The 14780-nt window shown below is 32.3% G+C and overlaps 2 protein-coding genes across 2 annotated transcripts; one reads left to right on the plus strand and one right to left on the minus strand.

The window, feature by feature from the left end:
• The first annotated feature begins 481 nt into the window (after nt 1-481).
• Nucleotides 482-2612, plus strand: LOC108850496 (bidirectional sugar transporter SWEET13). The gene is made up of 6 exons (XM_056993509.1): nt 482-682; nt 813-849; nt 935-1148; nt 1271-1432; nt 1672-1791; nt 2227-2612. The coding sequence occupies exons 1-6, from the start codon at nt 637-639 to the stop codon at nt 2461-2463; spliced, it is 816 nt and encodes a 271-aa protein (XP_056849489.1). The 5' UTR covers nt 482-636; the 3' UTR covers nt 2464-2612.
• Nucleotides 2613-6958: 4346 nt separating this feature from the next.
• Nucleotides 6959-7873, minus strand: LOC108836221 (11-beta-hydroxysteroid dehydrogenase-like 4A). Its single transcript, XM_018609409.2, has 3 exons — nt 7732-7873; nt 7506-7634; nt 6959-7450 (listed from the first exon to the last, which is right to left on the minus strand). Exons 1-3 carry the CDS (start codon nt 7744-7746, stop codon nt 7274-7276), a joined length of 321 nt encoding a protein of 106 aa, XP_018464911.2. The 5' UTR covers nt 7747-7873; the 3' UTR covers nt 6959-7273.
• Between the last annotated feature and the right edge of the window lie 6907 nt (nt 7874-14780).

The following is a 14780-nucleotide window of genomic DNA, read 5'->3' on the forward strand; positions in this document are numbered from 1 at the left end:
TCTATACTACTATAATGGTTACTAGAAATGTCGGAGCGGAGCAACGGGCTTATTGGTTACACCGAAATACTTAGTAACCACTCATTTAGTGACTTTAAGAAAAACCTCTATCGACCACTCTTTATTTTCACTTTCTTTTGTTTTCTTTCTCTTTTTAAAATATTTTTTTAGAAGTCATTCGTATGAGTACGATACTACAAAGATAAACATAGCTTTGGCGTATAAAGTTTGATTCTAATTCAGTTTCAAAAAAAAAGGTTTGATTCTAATTTTATAGACACCAGGAGTGCATAGCACATGAAAATATAATACAATTTTTATTTAAAAGAAAACATTAACTAGAAATATCTCAGACCAATAATGTGACTTGTCCTTCTCTCATTACTCTGGAAACGATGTCGTCGTAAACATATTAACATTACACCCCTTCACATGTGAACCTTCTATATATATCTGCCATAGTTGGCATTGTTTCATAGCTAAAACTCACAAAACTAGAGCTTGGCTTTCAAGAGATAGAAGAGTCTTCAAGAGCTCTATCTCTCGCTTTCGCGTGCTCTTAGATATTTCTTTGCCCGTTCATAGTTTTTGTCGATCCGACCAAAAAGGAGAGAAATAATCAAGAAAGCAGAACAAATGGCTCTACCTCACAATGTATGGGCATTTGTGTTCGGAATCATGGGTACGTATATATAAGCATTCACAATTTCGTTTTCATATCAAATCTATATAAAGGCAAGCACTATATAACATTTTGAATGATACTGTTCATGTGTTAAATTCATAATGTTTTCTACGCTGTAAATTTTCAGGTAACATTATATCATTTGTCGTGTTCTTAGCCCCAGTGTAAGAATCAACATGTTCTTACTCTCTTTCTTTTTTTCTTGTCTTTTTATCGAGTTAGTTAAAAAAATATTCCAATCTTATGCAGACCGACCTTTGTAAGGATATGCAAGAAGAAGTCTACAGAAGGATTTCAGTCTCTTCCCTATCTTTCAGCGCTATTTAGCGCACTGCTTTGGATTTACTATGCTATGCAAAAAGATGGCTCAGGCTTCCTTCTCATAACAATAAACGCTGTTGGCTGCTTCATCGAAACCATCTACATCGTCCTTTTCATAACCTATGCTAACAAGAAAACTAGAGTATGTTGAAACACTTTATTATTTTCGATTTGATCATAGACATGCACATACCATATGAAGACATACATAAATGCCATTTTGTCTGGTTTTCTCATAGATAGATGGTTGTAATGATGTTACAGATTTCCACTTTAAAGGTTCTTGGTCTCTTGAACTTTTTGGGTTTTGCCGCCATTGTCCTTGTCTGCGAGTTCTTAACTAAAGGATCGACACGTGAGAAAGTTCTCGGAGGGATTTGCGTTGGATTTTCCGTCATTGTTTTCGCAGCTCCTTTAAGTATCATGGTACGTATTTTCCCTGTGTTAGACATGCATACAAACAATAAGATTTGTCTATGCGAAAGAAGCATGTTAAGTTTACGTATTATATCTATGAAAAACATAATAAATATTAATATTGATAGATTGTCTCTCCTTTTTTTTTTTTTTTGGTAAAATGTTAAATTTACTTGTCTCTCCTTTCCTGGTTATGTGGATCATTATATATTTAAATATTTAAAATAAACAATAACAATTTGGTGCAGAGAGTGGTTATACGAACAAGAAGTGTGGAGTTTATGCCATTCTCTTTATCGTTGTTTCTTACACTTAGCGCCGTCACATGGCTCTTCTACGGTCTGGCTATTAAAGACTTCTACGTTGCCGTGAGTTTTATATTTTATTCAGTTTCGGTAATTTCTAAGCATATACAAAAAGACAGCAAAACACTATATGATTATTTTATCAAAAAAACATTATATGATTAGATTATGAGTACTCTTAGATTATATGGGTGGTTCGTAATAAAATCAAATGAGTTGTTTACCTTTGTCCCTTTTATAGTTTATTCAAACTACATATGCAAAGGTTGTTTGGTATAATTTGAATGCCGTGTGGACGAATATATGATTGTAAACCGTACGCATTTGATTAGCAATTTAGCATTATATAAAAAACTGGACCCACTAAATTTCCAGTACTAGAAACACCAAATGTAATTTGTTCTGTTGCAATGTCGGTAATTTTTCTTTGTTCAACATTCTATGTCGGCAATAAATAGAATATTAATGTCCTTTACATCTAATTTTGAACTATTGAAGCTTCCAAATGTGTTGGGCGCGTTCCTAGGAGCTGTTCAAATGATTCTCTACATAATCTTCAAGTACTACAAAACTCCGGTGGCTGAGATGACGACAGAGAAATCCAAAGCGGTGTCCGACCATTCCATTGACATGACAAAGCTAACCACCGTTATGCCCACTCCAGTTTCGGATACAGCGGTTCATCCACCGCATGCTATTCAAGATGTTCCCGACTCTCAGATTCAAGTTACGTAGGTCAAGAACCAGAATATAACCCGTTTGAAGCATCAGAACAACAAGGATCTCGAGGACCAAAACCAACTTTAAGTAGGGAATCTTATTTAGACATTAATAATAATGCGTTGTTTGAGTTGTGCACTCTAGTTAACTTTTTTTCCTTTTTATTTTCAATTTGGAAAAATTCCTTAAAAATACCCGAACTAAATTTTGTTAAGCTTTTTAATACCCAAACTTTTTCACTACCCAGTTTAATACTTCAACTAATTATTTTGCTCATTTTAGTACCCAAATTTTTAACATTGTACCCATTTTAATACCCAAACTTTATTTATTTAAATAAAAATACTAATAAGTTTCAAACAAAACTTAATAAAATCTCAAAAATCTAAGAAAAAAATATTAAAAATTCTAATTTTATTTTAAGATTTAGAAAAGAAGGTAGATAAACCATGGAAAATTTATTTTTTCAAAAAATAAATGAATTTGAATGATAAAAATAAATTCATTTTTTATTTCAGAAAACAAACTAAATACAATATTTAAAACTTGGAAATTTTATTACAAAATTTAATATTTTACACTATTTAGTTATTTTTATTTCTCAAACACCAAAAAAATTTAGAATTTTCTGAGTTTATTTTGTAAATTTTAGAGATTTTTAAAAATTTTATTTGAAACTTATTAGTATTTTTATTAAAATAAATAAAGTTCGGGTATTAAAGTGGGCACAGTTTTAAAAGTTTGGATATTAAAATGAGCAAAATAATTAGTTAAGGTATTAAACTGGATAGTGAAAAAGTTTGGGTATTAAAAAGCTTAACAAAATTTAGTTCGGGTATTTTTATGGAATTTTCCCTTTCAATTTTGTTGTTTCGCATCTCTATCTAGGTCTCTAGTAACTCTTTCAAACCATCATTTTCTTTCCAGGTATCTGGAAATTGTGCTATGATCAATAAAAATACTTTCTAAAAATCTATAAACTATCTTTGACCTACCAATTGTCATTATTTTTTGTTATTATTTGAATACTCTTCGTATTAATTAATGAAAAATCTTTTTCTATTACATTAACCTAATTTAATTATTTGTCCATATGTCTTTATGATGAACACCACCACATATGTAATTACGCGCTTTTCTTCGGATTGTGTAACGCCCACGCCCTGCTCCCCTGAAGTTCGATCTGGGTTCAGAGTGGGTGGTATGGACAGCATATACTCATTTTAAATAACCTAACGTGTCATATTACTGGAGTCAATGGTAGCACTACTTTATATGAAATACCAGCTTACCTATATCTATACACTTTTGTTTACAGTCATGCGCAGGGAAATAAAAAGGAGGGAATGAGTAAATGGGTTACTCAATGAATTGGTTCTAGACCAGTCTACATGCATGACATTCTACACTACTCAATGCAGAAAAGAGAACTTATTAGCCACTACAATCAAGCAAATGCACATACTATAACATACCATCATTTCCAGTCAGGACACGTAAGTGATATCATATGGGGAGGCTCCAAAAATAAGGCTAACAGTCACATGGGAATACCATCGGAGAAAAACAAATGGTCTACAACACATAAAAGTCATTTGTACACATTTCTACTTTTGCAACGGTCTTCTTGTCGAGATTCCACGTCCATTGTTTTTTTTCTTTTGCCGACTTAGACACATTATTCTACTCGAAGTGTATCTACATATATTCTTTGTGCACGATGAACTTTGCTAACTCTCAATTCCAAATTATTTTACTGAAATATGAATTTCACCATCAGCTAATTATTTATGGTTTCAACAGACTTACACAAAACTGTTTTTTTTGGTCATACCAAATACTACGATTTTGTAACTGGGAAAGGATGTTTTATGCAATCTGAGGTCAGTATATACGTATTTTTTTTTAACTCTAAGAAATATAAATTGCACAACCAGAATGTTGCCAACAACAAAAGGAAATCTAGAAAACAAATGAGGGAAAAACAAACACCCTACACCAAGAAACTCGACCTAAAGTCACAGTTTCAAACCACCATCAGAGAAACATTCAGCAAAACAAACACCAACCCTTTAACTTGTCGCAAATCACCAACTAAACAGCCCTTGACCTCGTCGCTTCTTCTGCAAGTAATCCTCTAAGCCAAACCGGATCACCCTGTGCCACATATGACTGTATTCTCCTCTCCTTTGTAACACTACGAGCTATCATGAAAGCCGGTTTATTCGCACCTCGACGCACCATCAAAACCTCCCACTCACTGATATGACCAAGAGCCTCTCTTATTTCCTCGCCATATGCTCGCAATGCAGGCCAAGCTTTTGGTCTGTTCACCACCCCAACAACTTCCGAGTCTTCCATTTCAAAAGATACTTTCATGATTCTATGAGCACACATACTCTCTATCGCCCAAATTAAAGCCAGTCTTCGAGCTTCCAAAATCGACGGGACTCCGATAAAAGCTCTCCTGCTATGAAGCAAAGTTACACCATCACTGCTTCTAACAATCCAGCTCACACCAGCCACTTTTGTCTTTTTTAACCACGACAGGCCAATGTTACACTTGACTCTACCACTCTCTGGCGCCTTCCAATACTTTGCTTTCCTGGCCTTACAGTTCTTCTCCCGAGTTTCTCTAGATGACGCCTCCATAGCATCAAACCAGCGTCTAGCGTCCTCTCTGCACTTTGCAACCGTTTCCACTGCATCAAAATCTTTGCCTTCAAAGATAAAAGCATTCTTATTCTTCCATAGCATCCATAAAACCCAAAGGAACAGCCTGCTACTCTCCTTTGGAACCCGCTTATCTTTTCCCAAAGTCATCAGATAGCTGTAATTTTCATATAAAGAGCAGTGCTCAAAGCCTCTTCTAGGGAAAGGGACACCTGAATTCGCCACACCAAACGAGCCGCCGGACAAGTAAACAAGACATGATTGATAGACTCACCTTCTTCTCCACATTTTTGACACCTAGGATCAACTTTCATTCCTCTTGCTATGCATTCTTCAGCAACACCTAATGCATTAGATAAAGCTTTCCATAAGAAATTTTTTAATCTTTGGAGCAGTTTCAACCTTCCAAACCTTGCTGCGCAATCCATTGATCGACGGTTTGCTCTGAGCCAATCTTCGCACCTCAGACTTGTCAAGAGAGCAAGCCAGCCAGAAAGCCAGTCAGTATATACGTATTATAGTGGCTAATCTCGATGTGAATAAAAACCGTGAACCAGCAATCGATACTTCCGGGAATATTATTAAAACAATGATATATAAATTATATTTTGCAGCTTTCAATTGAAAACAATTTAAAATAATGTTACATCGGTATGTATAATACATCTAAATTCATTTTAGGAAATGTGTTCCACAAAGGAGTTTTTGGTTTTAGCTAGTTGGACCTTTATATGGATATATTTATATATTTATTAAAAAATGTTAGACAAAAAGTGTTTAATATATGTGAAATATCAAATTAAGTTTCACATAAGATAATTAGACAAGAAGTGTTTAATATATAAATAAAAGTTCAACTCTATTAGTACGAGGCTTTTTGGGATGGAAACCAAAAGTAAATTTATGTGGGATTGTTTCTTAGGCCCAAAGTGGACAATATTGTACTAATTGGATAATATAGAGTTGGACATGAGTTTGAGAATTCCAACAATTGGTATCAGAGTGGTTGACGAGAAATCTGCAAGAAGACCATTCGAGAGATGGATGGTATATCCTATGAGTTAGGAATTAGATGTGTGTGTGGCAGAGATCAAGTCAGAAGATCATGAAAGTCAGTTGTGGGACACGAGATGAATGTGATCCTTAGTTTAAGGGGGAGAATGTGAAATATCAAACTAAGTCTCACATCAGATAATTAGACAATAAATGTTTAATATATAAAGAGAAGTCCAACTCTATTAGTACGATGCCTTTTGGGATGGAAACCAAAAGTAAATCAATGCGAGCTTGCCTCTTTGACCCAAAGTAAACAATATTGTACTAATCAGATAATATAGAGTTAGACATGAGTTTGAGAATCCCAACACAATAGCAGTATGTTATAGGAGTATGTTGCATAAGCTATATGCTTTTACTAAATTGTTTAATAAATTGATTAATAGAACAGTATGAACATATTATTTAAAATTATTATAAAAATTAGTATGTAATATATAATATATTTATTTGTAATTATATTTCTGATATGTATATATAAAATAAAAAGATATATAATTAATTTATTTATTTTTACTAATTTCAAAAATTATGTTTATGTCAAAATGTTATTTTAAAAATAAATTTTACATTTAAAATATAATTTGATTATATAATTAATTTAACTATTTCTTAAAAATAATATTTCACATTTAAAATTAATTTTATTAATATAATTAAATTATATTTTAAAAGTGAAATACTATTTAATAAAAAATATTATAATGTAAATTTATTTTAGAAATCAAAAATTCATTTTCTGGATATAAAAATAACTTTATGCTTTATTAAATAAAATAAATGAACTAATTATATATTTTTCTTAGATTTAAAAATTATAAATGCAAATGATCTTCCAAAAACTTCATATGAGAGCAGTTGCGAGAGAGCATTAGCATTTATCAAATATCTTTTACAAAAATATCACTTCTTTCTTTCAAAAAATGTCAGTGCTTGGGTTGCAATGTGGCAAACTGAATTGCTTATCTGATGAAAGGCACATACTCTCTCCTCTCCTTTCTTTTTAAAATAATACTGTTTGAATTCTGAAACGGAAAAAATGGATGATGAGTAGATTTTAACTAGAACAAATATCATTGTTTAACAATACAACTGCTCATTTTCTTTTAGGCTTAGAGATTAACAGCTCAGGGCAGAGTTTACTAAGCCAGAAGAGAACTCGGACCCACGACGGCTCTGCCAGAAAGGTCTTTCCCCTGCAGATTCCATTGACAACCGCCTTGGCACATTCCGCTGCTGACTCGATAGCAATAACTTGCGACCAGTCTTGTTTCTGCAATGAGATCATGTCATAACCGGAAACACAAATAAAATATGTTGATTCATACCTCAGCCAAAAGATCCGGATTTGTATTTCCGTTTTCAATTAGTCCTGGAAACACGATTGTCACACCAATTTCCGGACCAAGCTCAATTCTAAGAGTCTCGTAGAAGATTATCATAGCTGCTTTACTTGCCTGAATCAAATGTAACATTGTGTCATATTTAATATAGAGAAAACATACGATGAACAAGAAAAAGAAAAGAAAAAACAAGTGGGGAAGAGGAAGTTACAGCGTAGATACTCATCCTTGGCACTCCAGACCATCCAGCAGGCGACGCGACAGCTACTATCTTTCCTTTGGTTTTCTTTAAATGTGGTATAGCGAAATATGTCGTGTAAACGGGTCCCCAAAAGTTAGTATTCTGCAAATTGTTATTGACAAACAATGCAATGTAAACGTTCACTAAGATTTTTTATGGATTATGTAATAAATATACACATTTGTTTTTATATATTAACTCGTAAGATGCAAATAAATCAGTTGTAGAAAATAATTTTAAGTAACTATAATCTAAAAGTTAGAATGTGTACAGAAATATCGCAATTACGTTTCTAAACTATAACTAGATTTTAACATGCTTTTGAGGATATATCAGTGAAAATTTAATAAAATCAGCATCAAATATTTTGATAAGAGTTGTTAAAACAGGTAACCCGTCTCGTTAAGATCCAAATATCATTTTAAACTTCAAACTCTATTTATAACTATTTTATTTTAATCAATACTATTAAAACATAAGCAAAACCTTGAACACAACTTATTTTTAGGCAAATTTATTTTATTAAAACTGAATTACAAAACAATATTTGTGTATTTTAAATGATTTTTTTTTAATTTTTAAAAATAATTCTAACTATTTAATTTATTGTCTTTTCCAAAACAAAATCGACAGCATTATTTCAAAATAGGAAAAAATATTTTAAGTATTTTATCATTATGTTTTTCACTCTTATTAACTATTTCATTAATTTTTTTGCCATAATAATTCAACAACATTATTTTAAATGTCAATCATAATAATTCAACATGTTCGAATGAAATTGTTCATGACAAGAATTGAAAACAGTTAACAAAGGTTTTTTTTTATTTGTTTAAAATATTAGTCTGGTAAGTATGTTTGTGTATTTGTTGGATACAGGTTGTTTTTTTTTTGTATCATTTTTTGGATTACGAAATTAGGCTTGATTCGACTATTATAAAATTTAGAGTAGATTTTAAGTCAGAACTTTCCGGATCTGGGTAGATTCAGTTGTGATGTGTAAAAACCTAAAAATATCTAATTAACTTATAAATTTAGAAATAACATATAATTTTATAATAAAGTAAAAATCCAAAACATGTCCACGTACGCTCTAGTAAGTTTTTAAATATGTACACTAATTAACATGTAAAATGTATCCTACACGTTAATTTGTATTTAATGAAAATGAACTAGAATATTTTATACATTTCATTTTATGCATTTTAATTAGGGGAAATCACCAAAAATGACTTAAAATTTGATTTTAAATACAAAAGTATACCCCATATTCAATCAAATGCAAAAATAATCTAAAATAGTAGTACATTTACAACAACCTCATTATGACCAAACAAAAAAATGTATAGAATTTTACCATTATAACCCTCTCTGTGAGAAGACTTAGAGAAGATTTCTTTGTAAATTTTCTCGTTAAATAGATTTTTAAAATAATTTAATTTTTTTATAAGAAACTATTTTGGAAGGAAAAAATCAAAATCATGTAATAGTGATTAAACATTTCTAAATGGTGAAAATTTTAGTAAAACTAAAATTTAATTATTTCAACATATATGCGTGAATGTGGATTGAGTCATTGATAGTTTTGGGTTTAAGGTTTGGTGACATATGTTATAGTATTAGTGGTATTTTAGGGTTAAATTTTGAAATCTTATCTTTTTAGTTTTTTTTAGTTTGACCTATATGTGTTTAGTATCTATCTAATAACTTAATTTAAACATTTTCTAAGTTTCTTTTAAGTATAAGGAAGATTTTTTTGCTATTTAGTTAGTTATTTGATTTTAGGGTTAAGAAGATTTCCCAAGAAATCTTTTTTATTGAAACTATTTATCCTAATTGGAATTTTTGTCTCTGTATATAAAAAAATTTACACATTCTCTTTCTTATTCTCAAATGGCTGGAACAAAAATGTAATGTTTTTTCACTTTAAAATTCTCCAACCTCTCTTTAATATCTTTGAACATCAAAACACCAAACTTTATTTTCTCACTAATTTATCTTCTTTTTCAGGGTTTTTATTACATGATTCTCATCTTTCATTCTTTTATAGGTAGCTCTAAAATTTTTGGATATGTATTTTTGTGTGTGTTTATATGTTAGATTCTAAAAAACTATAGATTCAACATAATGTGATTGTTTTGTTTATTTTTAAGAATATATATTTTATATTTGAAGTTTTTCTATGCTTTGAAGCCATTTGAGTATTTTTGAATTTGCAAGTTTTTCCAAATCTCAATAAGACTTTGGAAGATTTCTCAGAAGACTCTCTGAAGAATTTTTGGAAGACTTCTTGAGAAGTATGCTAATGGATTTTATGCTAGAAAACTTTCCACAAAGTCTTCCGAAGTCTTTTGACATAGTGGTACGCATTTTAGATATGTATTTTGTGTGTTTTATATATTATATTCTAAAAAGTTGTAGATTCAACCTAATGCGACTGTTTTATTTATTATTTATGCATAAAATTTAATTTGAAGTCTTCTTTGTTTTTAAGCCATTTGAATGCTTTTAAATATGCAGAACTTTCAGATCTAATATAAACTTTGGAAGACTTCTGCGAAGACATTTTGAAGAATCTGAGAGGAAGTCTTCTACTGTATTTTATGCTAAAAGGCTTCCCACGAAGTTTTGAGGGAGTCTTGCGAAGTCTTAGATGGTACAAAGGGATGATGTCAAGTGGAGTCCAAGTTTATCTATGTTGAGGAATGGTATCAATGTGTAGTAATTTTGTTTATGGTGTGTGTTGTGATTTGTATGTGTACTATTTTAGTTGTGAATTTTTTTGTAAAATTTAAGAGATGTTAATCAAAAGGATTTGGTATGTTTATGTTTTGCCAAAAGTACTTGACATTATTGAAATTATTAATATAAAATTCCAAGAAATTTTTTTAACCATTCTACCCACTAGTAACAAGAAAGAACAACACAAAAACTTTAGTCAAATTTACTAGCACTAAGATATAATATTTCTCAAGAAAACTTAGTCAATTTCACAAAATATCAATATTGAATTTTAGGTGAAACTTGAAATTTTAAATCTCATGGAAGTTCATTTTTTTTATCTTTATGATCTAAAAGACACATTAAACTACATAATTTGATATTCTTGAAGTTACTTAGCACTTTTAAAAGTTAAAAAAATATACCTTGGAGTTACTTAAAACTTTTGAAAATCTAACGTAAAAGAATTCTTAAGAAGTCTTCTCAGACTAGCTAAAAACATTAGTAAACATGAATATCTGAAATCTCATAATTATCACAAAATATGTTATGAATTTCATCTAGGAGCTCTAATATTGACTAGTACACATGAATTAATAAGAAAATACTAAAAAATCATTTTAATTGTAGAGTAAATGAAAGTTTATTCAAATATCATTTTTAGATCCGGTGAAATTCATATTTAGCTATTACAAGCACACATAACTTCTTAGTGGGTGTTACTCACTTGTTCTTGACCATGAATCATGAACTTGAGTAATTATAATAAGCTTATAGTTTTTGAAATAAAAAAGTTAATATTTTTGGATGAAATAAGAGATAAAGTAAAAAGAAAATGGTTTATGTGTGTAAGAAATGAGGATATGAAGATGTATAAGTTGATTTTATGTGTATTTAGAAATTGAAATTGGTTGTTCATAGTAGTTGGTGTTTTGATGACAATGATAATGTTGTAAATAAATGAGGAAGATGAGGAGGAAAGAGTAAAACACTCTTTTTCAAGAAAAGAAAAAAAGTAATGGCATTTTTGTTAATAACTCGAATTTTTATGGTGAATATGACAAATAAAATTTCCAAAAAACAATGGGTCATTTTTATGTTAAACTTCAAATTTTGAGAAATATTTGAAAAATCCCCTTCAAACTATGCGTAAGCAACTATTGATATATTGTGAGTCATTAACTTTCTGAAAATATTCATTTCAAATCAGAAAAATATTGTAACGCCCCGACCGCCCACGGATAATGGGCCACCCACGCCCGCTCTCTCGGCCCGTGGGCCCCATCCCATCCGACGGTCGGTCGTTAATTTTCCAAGGCTTGAAATCATTGTTTACTGACCCTGCAATCACCACCCGACCTTTTTCCGTGCTTTGGCCTCACTTACAGGGTATCGCGAATCACTTCCCGATAGGTCACCCATCCTTTCACTACTCCAGCTCAAGCACGCTTAACTCTGGAGTTCTAAACGGATGTGTGACGGAAAAGGTAAGTCAACTTTGGTGACATAGGTAACCAAATCAATTCTCTTAAGCCTTTTCACATATCACAACTCGGGATGTTACAATTCACCCCTTCTCAAAGAACGCAACGTCCTCGTTGCGTCCCACGACAGGTCACAAGACGCCTCTCAGGTCAGAACTGAGACGGCTAACCAGCTCTGATACCACTTGTAACGCCCCGACTGCCCACGGCTAATGGGCCACCCACGCCCGCTCTCTCGGCCCGTGGGCCCATCCCATCCGACGGTCGGTCGTTAATTTTCCAAGGCTCGAAATCATTGTTTATTGACCCTGCAATCACCACCCGACCTTTCCCCGTGCTTTGGCCTCACTTACACGGTATCGCGAATCACTTCCCGACGGTCACCCATCCTTTCACTACTCCAGCTCAAACACGTTTAACTCTGGAGTTTTAAACGGATGTGTGACGGAAAATGTAAGTCAACTTTGGTGACATAGGTAGCCAAATCAATTATCTTAAGCCTTTTCACATATCACAACTCAGGATGTTACAAATATATTTTTGAAAACAACGACTTTATAAAATTTAAAAATATCTCATAAATATTATCCATATCCATAATTTGTTAAATTCAATATCAATAACAAAATTTATATTTTCACAATGTATACTAGACATCAAAATATTAATCAAACATTAATATTTCACTGAGGTTAGTTTTATCATAGTAAACTTAGTCAGACAATCTAAAATAATTAAAACTCTGTAAGAAAATAACTAACATATACTCCAATATATTTCTACTAAAATTGAAATCAATAAAATTTCTCAAATATTTTTTATTTTAATATAAATACATTCTAATACAAAAAAAAATACATTCTAATACAAATATATTTGTTAAGTTTCCTTTATTTAAGTTATTCATATATTTAATATAATTAAAAAGGATTTATAACCATTATAGTTAGACTATGTTTTAGAATATTAATAATGTGTTAGACAAAAATATTGTTTTGATAAAAAAAAACAAAAAATAAGGCAAAAATATTGTACTGAATAATTAAAAAAAGTAGTCAAACAAGAAACAAGTTAGGTTCTTCACTTTTAATAATATAGAAGTACTATCGATGATTAGTGATTAATTGTTTCATTGTTTCTTAGATTACCATAATGGGAAGAACATCAGAGATTTGTGAGTAGTCTTCGAAAAACTTGGCCTCTGCGATTCCCGCATTGTTCACCAGGTGATCCACTGCAACCACCACAATGGTGACCAGATTTATTTTGTTTTGTCCTTAAAAAAGAAACAATATTAGTTGTTCAAACCGCAAGAAAACAACTCACGTCTTCCAAAACGAGAGATAGTTTCTTCGACAAAACGTTTACAGTCTTCAATGACTGAGACATCACCAGGCACCACGGCAACGTCAGGTGATCCAAGCCTCCGGCATCGATTAGCGACAAGTCGGAGACGATCCTCTCTCCGAGCTACTAACGTCAAGTATGCTCCTCTACGCGCGTACTCATACGCAAGGTGCTTCACAATTATAAAATTTATAAATGTTTATTTGCTTTAACCATCGGACAACGCTTTTGATCACTGACTTTGAAAATACGGGGAAGAACACACTAACCTCACCAATTCCTGAGGAAGATCCGGTGATGATGACGACTTTTCCATTGACTTTGTCGGACTCTTTGATATTCCTTATGAAGCCAAAGACCCTGAAGAATATTGAAAATGGCATGAACACTACAAGAAGCGAAACCGTGACAACAGGAAGAAAGATGTTAAGGATCTTGTTAATCAAAGCCATATCCTTGTTTGGCCTTGTGTTTCTTCTCGTTTAAGAGACAGTTATAGTTTTATATACTTCTTAAGTATTCTTCTGTTTAGATGTCACTGTCTTGGAATCAATATTAAAGATTAAAGGGCGGAAACCGAAAAAGAATCTTCAATCGTAGTTTTGGCATCTTTTACGTAGCTCAACATTTGTCATCACTCAACATATAGTAACCATAGAAAAAAGATTCGGTTTTGTGCAAAATTCCGGTTTACAATTCCAACTCCACTCTTTTTTGGAACAAACATGGTGTGAGCCCAACGAAGAAATAATAATACAGAATAAACAGGTTAGAGCGTGGTATCTGTCAAGGTGATCCATTGTCTCCCTTCTTGTGCATCCTATGTGCAGAAGCTTTAGTGAGCCGTCTAAACAAGTCTGAAGCTTCAGGACAGTGACAGTTACACGGCATAAAGCTGGCGGACAGAGCCATCACTTGTTGTTCGGTGACGACAGCCTGTTGTTATGTAAGTCCTCTGTAGCAGAAGTAGAGGAGACAATGAGATGTATAAAGATGTATGGGGATGCTTCAGGTCACTTGGTGAACCTTCAAAAATATCGATAATATTTATTTGGCTCACAAGTGTCGGAGGATGTGAAGGCATCGGTAAAAGACATCCAGGAATTGAAAAGGAGGGAGGTGAGGGTTCATGGGTGTTCCAAAGTGCTTCAGTGGCTCGAAAAGGAAGCTGCTTAGTTTCATTCGAGAGAGGCTTCAAGGGCGTCTAAACGGATGGTTCTCGAAAGCACTGTCTCAGGGCGATAAGGAGATCCTTTTAAAATCTCTGGCTCCCTAAAGAGATATGCGCTAAGCTAACCAGCTCTATGATTGAATTCTGGTGGAGCAGTTGCAACGACCGATAAAAAATATCATGGGTAGTTTGGGAAAGGTTGTGCAAAGACAAAAAAGCTAATTTATTTGCAGAAGAGCATGTGACCTTTTGGTTCCGAACGCTAATTGCTGGGACACTCAGAAGTTAAGAAATTT

This window comes from Raphanus sativus, chromosome 9, assembly GCF_000801105.2.
Source record: "Raphanus sativus cultivar WK10039 chromosome 9, ASM80110v3, whole genome shotgun sequence".
NCBI classification, from domain to species: Eukaryota; Viridiplantae; Streptophyta; class Magnoliopsida; order Brassicales; family Brassicaceae; genus Raphanus; species Raphanus sativus.